Raw genomic sequence first — 6,875 nt, forward strand, 5'->3', positions numbered from 1 at the left:
CCCCCCCTCTCTCTCTCTCTCTCTCTCTCTCTCACTCACTAGTAGACATTAGTCTGTTTTTGTAAACCCTAAGCCGCTGGCCACTTATTTTAGCCTCAGCCTCTCCTCTTCCTCCCAACGGCCAAAGCATCACAAGGGCTGATCCCTGGACAGCTCCTTCCAGCTTCCGTGCCCTGCCATGCATTACATATTCCATGTAACAGGAGAATTTTTGAGGGGAAAAACATTGACCTCTTTAAAGCCTATGGTCTAATTCGCTGTTATGATTTGAACCTGGTGCTGTAGTAATGTAAGACTGAATAACACAGATGCATTGCTAGTTCTGCTCCCCCCGTGTCACTAGGATGAAGGAGTGTCAGGTGTGCAAGGAGTATTAGTCTTAATCCCAAGTGTGCCATCCATTCATGTACATCAGCAGTACAGTTTTCAGTTGAACTAGTGCACGTGTGTCTGTGCATCTTTGTGTGTGTGATATGGCAGAAAAGTCATGTTTTGCTTTAAAGATGGGGGGTAGACAGAACAAACATTTAACAACTATAATAGCTGGGTTTCCATCCATGTACTCTACACTACCATTCAAAAGTTTGGGGTCAGTCATTTTTTTTTCAGCATGGGCTTTTATATTGTTACAAAAGTTTTCTATTTCAAATAAATGTAGTTGTTTTGAATTCTCTCAAATCCTGAAAAAAATCATCACTTATTTCACAGAAAAATTAAGCAGGACTGGTTGGAATCATAGTCTGAAGCTAATAAAAAATCAGAGTCTGTGACTATCATGTGCTGAGCGATGTTCTGTGAAATCTGTCAATTCATCTGCAAACTGGCTTTTGGCAACAAGTGTCAGCTTCTCCAGACTGTAAACTGGGGCAAAAGTCGTGTAGTGTATTCCAGTCTTAAGCAGATGATTGGAAACAAATTTACCAAATAAATTACTAGATACACAAAAAGTCATGTAATTGTTTCAGGCCATGTGACCAAATAATTTGCTCAAACAATTGGCTGCTATTACCTAATCATACATGAGCATTTTGTCTGCATGCTTTAAATTGCAAGTCAGTCATTACATCCAGTTAAGCCTTGCTTTATTTGCGTATAGTTTTGACTATATTCCCCTTTTTTTTTTTTTGCATAAAATATGTGATGTGATATGATGTGAAGACAGGTTTGCAGTGATCGGCTAATCCTAATGACCTCTCTGCAGACTGAAGGCGACCACAATTTAGGAGTAGAAACAGGGAAGAAAGTTGACCGGAGTCAGAAGAAAGAACAAAAAAAAGAAAACATTTGGGGGGAGACGCTAAAGCTGGGAAAGCCATTAGACCCCGGAATCCAATTAAGGCAGGAGTTATGGAAAAATGGAGACGTGTTTTAGACTGAAATAAAAAAAAACGCTCCATTTCCAAAATGAGTTTATCTCATCTGTCCACAGGTTCACTCCTGGAGGAGGAGCACCGGGGCCAGAAGCCTCGAGGCCTGTAGCTGTGCACAGCTTTGGATTACCACACTTTTCCCCACACTGACCCCAGCTCAGGTGGATACACTTTAGTATAATCAGCTGAAGTCACTGGGATTTTAATTTGGAGGGGTCGTTTGGCAGTGTCTCTAATTTTGTGTGTATGGTAGACAAGATTTGAATTGGCCATGGACATAGAGAGCAAATGGGCATCTGTTCGTCTGATTTGTAGCCAGTAGTGGATGATTATAGTCTCAGTGTTTGGCTATCCGTCTGTGGGGGTCAGGAATAGCCAGTCTTTGCAGCGGTTCAGTGTATAGGTTTTGTGTGTCTGTTGGTGATGTTTGTGTGTGGGTGTTTCGTATCTCTGATGGAAGGAACAGGTGATTGATGAGACTACCAGCAGGACTGTGTCCTCCAGCTAGCCTATTGGATTTGTAGTTCTGATACTTACTAAACCTGCTAGTAATGACTGCACCGGCTTGACCTGGCAGCCCACTCTGTTTGTCTGAGTTTGACTGTGTATATGTGTCTCCACTGATGCATCAAGCAGTGTTCCCATGCTTTTGTAGTTCATATATCAATCCACTCTCCTTATAAGAACAAACTATACCAGATGAGTTTTTTTTCCAATTTTCACAAATTGAGATTTCTTAAGAGATATCTCTCTCTTAAGAAATCTAAACTTAAGAATTGTAAACATGCACCTCTCAAAAAAGTATTATTTTCATGCGTGTATAATAATAATAATAAAACACGTATTATATTTCATAAGTATATACATTAAATATTTATAAATATGTTTGTGATTGTATATATTTACTTTATACTTTTAGCTATTTTTATTTATTTATATTCATGTAATGCACTGTTACACTAATAAAAATAATAATAACTAACAATAATAATGTGTGTATGGACGTTTTGAAGTCACAATTCTAGATGGATGGATGCTTTGAAGTCACGGTTCAGTATGTTTTCAGTACAGTGGGGGAAAACTAAAAATAAAATTGCTTTTGTTTTTCTTTTTCATTAAACAGTGGTTTACTGAACAAATTGTGGCTGTCTTTAAATAAATTCATTTATAATTACATTTTCTTAAGGACAAAAAAAAATGCATTTATCCAAAGCAACTTGCATTACAGTTAAGATATACATTTTATCAGTTCTTAACTACATACAAATATATATATATATATATATATATACACAGTGGGTACGGAAAGTATCTGCAATATAACAAAGAGTGAAAAATTTAAGGGGGTCTGAATACTTTCCGTACCCACTGTATATATATATATATATATAGTGGCTCAAGCACATCTTAACAATCCTTTCTCTAAATTTGAGTTTTGGATAGGACTGAGAAAAAACAAATATCAATCCTTCATTCAAGTCTATTCTCCTCTGGCCAGCAGGTATGAAGAGTCGGTATTCAGAGCAAGCCTGTAACACTTGGGCAGAAAACGACTTTCCACTTAGGTAGCACAATGGAATCCACTCCTACAGTGTGTTTCCCCTAGACAGCCATTCTTAATGAGTTCAACATGATTCAAAGCAGTGCCCAATACATATTTCAAATAGCACTACTAAATACTTGTTTTTTTTAATCGTTGCCTGTGATGGTAATCCATCTTCTCCCCTGGATCCAGGCAGCCAGTTCGTGCTTATCTGTGGGAATGCTGAGAGATAACTGGAGTTGGTAAACCGTTTGTCTGAGTACACAGAAAGACACATTTCCCCCTACAAGAGATAGAATATAGTTAGTGTGCACATGAGATGAGATCAGACAATTCTGGTACGTGCGATTTGTGCCGGAAACTTCTTAATGTTTGATGCTGGGGGTCTCCCTGACACCACCCCAGGGGCCTGTACAATACCGCTAAACCTTTCCACAGATGACCGTAAAAGAGGGTGGGAGTGAGTGAAGGCCATATGTCTGTCCATCTGAATGGATCGTTCACATGCTCAACAGGCAGCTCTCCGTTAACCTTGTTTGGGGTGGAAGGCGTAGGCCGAGGCATTTCACAAGAGAGAGAACTTTATTTGAGTTAATTTCCTCGTTTCAGGAAGCCTAAAAACTACTCGCACTGAAATACAGCTTATTTTGTTCAACCGTATCCACCTTCACTCTCTCAATCAGTAAAAAGTGGCATACTTGGGAAAATTTACTACATGATTAAGTATGACTTATAAGCACAGGACAAGGATTACCCATTTCAAAATAATGGATAAAATAATTAGTCGCGGGTTGTAAACCAAAAAATGATGGAAAAATACAAGAGCTCTTTCTATGAAATCACTTTCAGTTTGACTGATCACTCTACAGAGTATTATGATTCCCCTCTTTGACCTTTTTCTGGTTCCCTTATCTTTTTGATAAATGTGAATGTGCATCATTCCGTATCCACATGGGGAGTTAATGTGTTTGAAGGTTATTACCCCTCTTCATCCTCAGCCTTTTTAAATCCCTCAGGGCTTTCACCTCACACATCTACAAAATTTCTTCCACGGCTGTAAGATATTACTGCTGTGGAAAATTGGCATTCGGGAGCCACAGCAGCTCTCAGGCGATTTTGTGTGCGGCGGCAGCGCGTGTCTTTCTGTGTTTACACTGAATTTGGGCCTTTTCATTGTTTTTCCTTCCATGTCTCAGTGGAAGAACAGGTTTGATTTGTGAACTGCTAGTTGGTGATGGTAGGTTGCGTAGCTCTGAGGTCTAATTAACTCGTCACACCACAGTGCACGCCATTAGGAGGTGCATGTTTGGGCCTCTATGGCGGGCACGTGTCGGTCTTCTAGCCCGTACTGTCATACTGGAAGGGAAATGGAAAGAATTTTATGACTCCTTGGCTAACTGGCTTTCTCTTTTTATATTTATCTTTGTCCCCAAACCAGAAGGTCCTTGGCTGAGCATTTTTAATATATCTGAGCTGCCTTCCGTCACCCCACATATAGATTTGTCATACAAAGCTGCGTCCTTTGGAAAAAGAGAGAAATAAGGTTCACTGACAAGAAGCAGGCCCAAAATGTGGACACATTTCTGCTCAGACTGGAATGGATTAATTTTCATGTTGTTTTTTTTTTGTTTTTTTTATTCGAATTCAATCAGTTACGGAGAGGGGTTCAAGAGGGGGGTAGATTGCTTTCTGTGTCTTGATTTATTTATCCTCATTGAGATGGAAGGCAATATTTCGGCTATTTAGATGGAGCCGTCTATCCTGTTTTAAGTGATTTTGAAGGGTCCAGATTACGAATCCTCTTCAGACAGAGAACTGCAATTTGCATTGACTAGCCACAGCCGAGCAGCCGTAATAAAAGCTTTGCACCTGCTCTGTGCTCGGGAAATTGGAGATTCCCAATGCCAGAGCCAATCGACTATCGAAACTGAAGGGTACAAAAATTTAATGGAACAAGCCACTCAGTGTTTCAGCTTACTTAAGGTCACAGTCATATCCTCTCCAAGGGAATGATTTCCTTTAAATTAATATAAACCTTTTTCCCATCAAATGACGTAGATATTTGTCAGATAATCATACCTTTATGCATACCTTGTTATAATAATGTTGATGTTTTTGCTCCAGTCAGGGTTGAGTTTTAGCATGATGGCAACACGTCAAGTGGCACGAGCAGCAGAGACCACAGGTTAGCCTGAGTGGAAGAATGCTCTGTCCTAAACGCTTGTAACCAAAGCTGTGAAACCACACAAACACTTGTGTTGTGGTACAGCGAGCACTTGACTTACGGTGTGTTTCATTTGTATCCCAGCGTAGGTCCCCACCAGCCCTTATTAGGTGACTGTGTGGAAAAGAACAAGCTGTAAAGAATGCAGGATCTGTCCATGGCCGCACATCTGCGCTCCACAGTCTCTTAGTGCTGTGGAAAGTATTAAATGGGGACTGGATCAGGGTTTTTGTTTTTTCATTCCCCTTCTCAGTCCATAATTTTCTTACTGCCGCATCTTGCATCATGTCCCTGCATTCATTAATCACGGTTAAAAAAAAATAAAATGCAGTTAAGGCGGGAGGGGAAAATGCCTTGTGCAGAGATGGGGTATTAGGTGTCTCTGGTTTGGGGCTGTGCTAGACTAACTAGCATCTGTCATGAATATAAAACCGTGCTGCTTAAATGAGGGGTACGTTTTGAGTTTTGATACAGTCTGGGGTCATTAAAGACAGACTGGTGCTGTCCAGAGTAATCAGACAGGAGGTTTTGTGGTGAGGTTCTTAACAACCTTTTAGGGCATGAAAAAAACACCCATAGCTATGACCGTGTCCTGAAATAGCCACCTCCTGCCGTGTCCCCATGAAATACGTAGCCTCAGATATTTCGGTCTGGTCGTTTTTTTTACCTGGACGTGGATGAAAGAACCACAAGTAGGTTCATATGATGATGGCGCACAGGAAAATCTGTTATGATCGGGCCCAGACGGAATTTGCGGATGCTTTTCGCATTTTCCATGCTGATTTTTAGGGGAAAATCTGTGGAATTGGTTTAGATATGGTAAAATGTGGTATATGGAACTAATAGACCTAAACACTTGACAGTGGATGAAAGAGTAACCAATACACCAAAATATTTGATGAATGAACACAGGAATGGAATGGAGGATATGTAGAACATAGTCAAAAATAATAATTAAAAAAATATTTTTAGAAGAAAAATAAATCTAGTACAAAAAAATGAATATAGCACCTTTAAAAGTGGCTCAAGATGCTAAGGAATATGCATGTACAATATATTTCATAAGTTTGGACCACAGTTTCCAAAAAATAAATAATTAGGTAACGACTGTTTTCAACATTGAAGTAATAAAATTGTTTAATTGGCACCAAATCAGCTTCTTTCTTATATCAGGCCTACTTCCAAAAAGCATATTTATCACTGACCACAACCTCAAACCTATACAGATGCAGTAGGCAGGGTGAATGGCTCAGTAAAGAATGAGTAAGTGTAGGAGAGTGTTAAGATCCAGTAAGACTTACAGTGGGTACGGAAAGTATTCAGACCCCCTTCAATTTTTCACTCTTTGTTATATTGCAGCCATTGGCTAAAATCATTTGTTAATTTTTTTTCCTCATTAATGTACACGCAGCACCCCATATTGACAGAAAAACACAGAATCTATATGTTTACATTAAATCCTCATTTTCAAATGCACACAAGAATGTAAGACAAGCTTATTGTTCTTTTGTCTTTATTTGTTTCTCTCTTCCTCTCCAGCGGGTCTACGGAGGAGTTTTCGTCTCAGCAGAAGAGATAAGAAGACAAATAAGTCGATGTATGAATGTAAGAGAAGTGAGCAATACGACACAGCTGATGTGCCCACTTATGAAGAGGTGACGGCCTACCGCAGAAAACACGGAGACAGGCACAGACTTGTCTTGTTAGTTGGTAAGTGTAACAACTTGAATATGAAATA

At 39.6% G+C, this 6,875-nt stretch overlaps 1 protein-coding gene across 4 annotated transcripts in view; it reads left to right on the forward strand.

The window, feature by feature from the left end:
* LOC107665879 (MAGUK p55 subfamily member 7-like) overlaps positions 1-6,875 on the forward strand; it is a 147,129-nt gene that overhangs the window by 122,702 nt on the left and 17,552 nt on the right. For all 4 annotated transcript variants that reach the window (XM_016456939.1, XM_016456938.1, XM_016456942.1 and 1 more), the window contains one exon: positions 6,677-6,847. In XM_016456939.1, coding sequence (XP_016312425.1) covers positions 6,677-6,847 — 171 coding nt within the window. The remainder of the gene's footprint in view (positions 1-6,676; positions 6,848-6,875) is intronic.

This window comes from Sinocyclocheilus anshuiensis, unplaced genomic scaffold (assembly GCF_001515605.1).
Source record: "Sinocyclocheilus anshuiensis isolate Anshui unplaced genomic scaffold, SAMN03320099.WGS_v1.1 scaffold647, whole genome shotgun sequence".
In the NCBI taxonomy this organism is placed as follows: Eukaryota; Metazoa; Chordata; class Actinopteri; order Cypriniformes; family Cyprinidae; genus Sinocyclocheilus; species Sinocyclocheilus anshuiensis.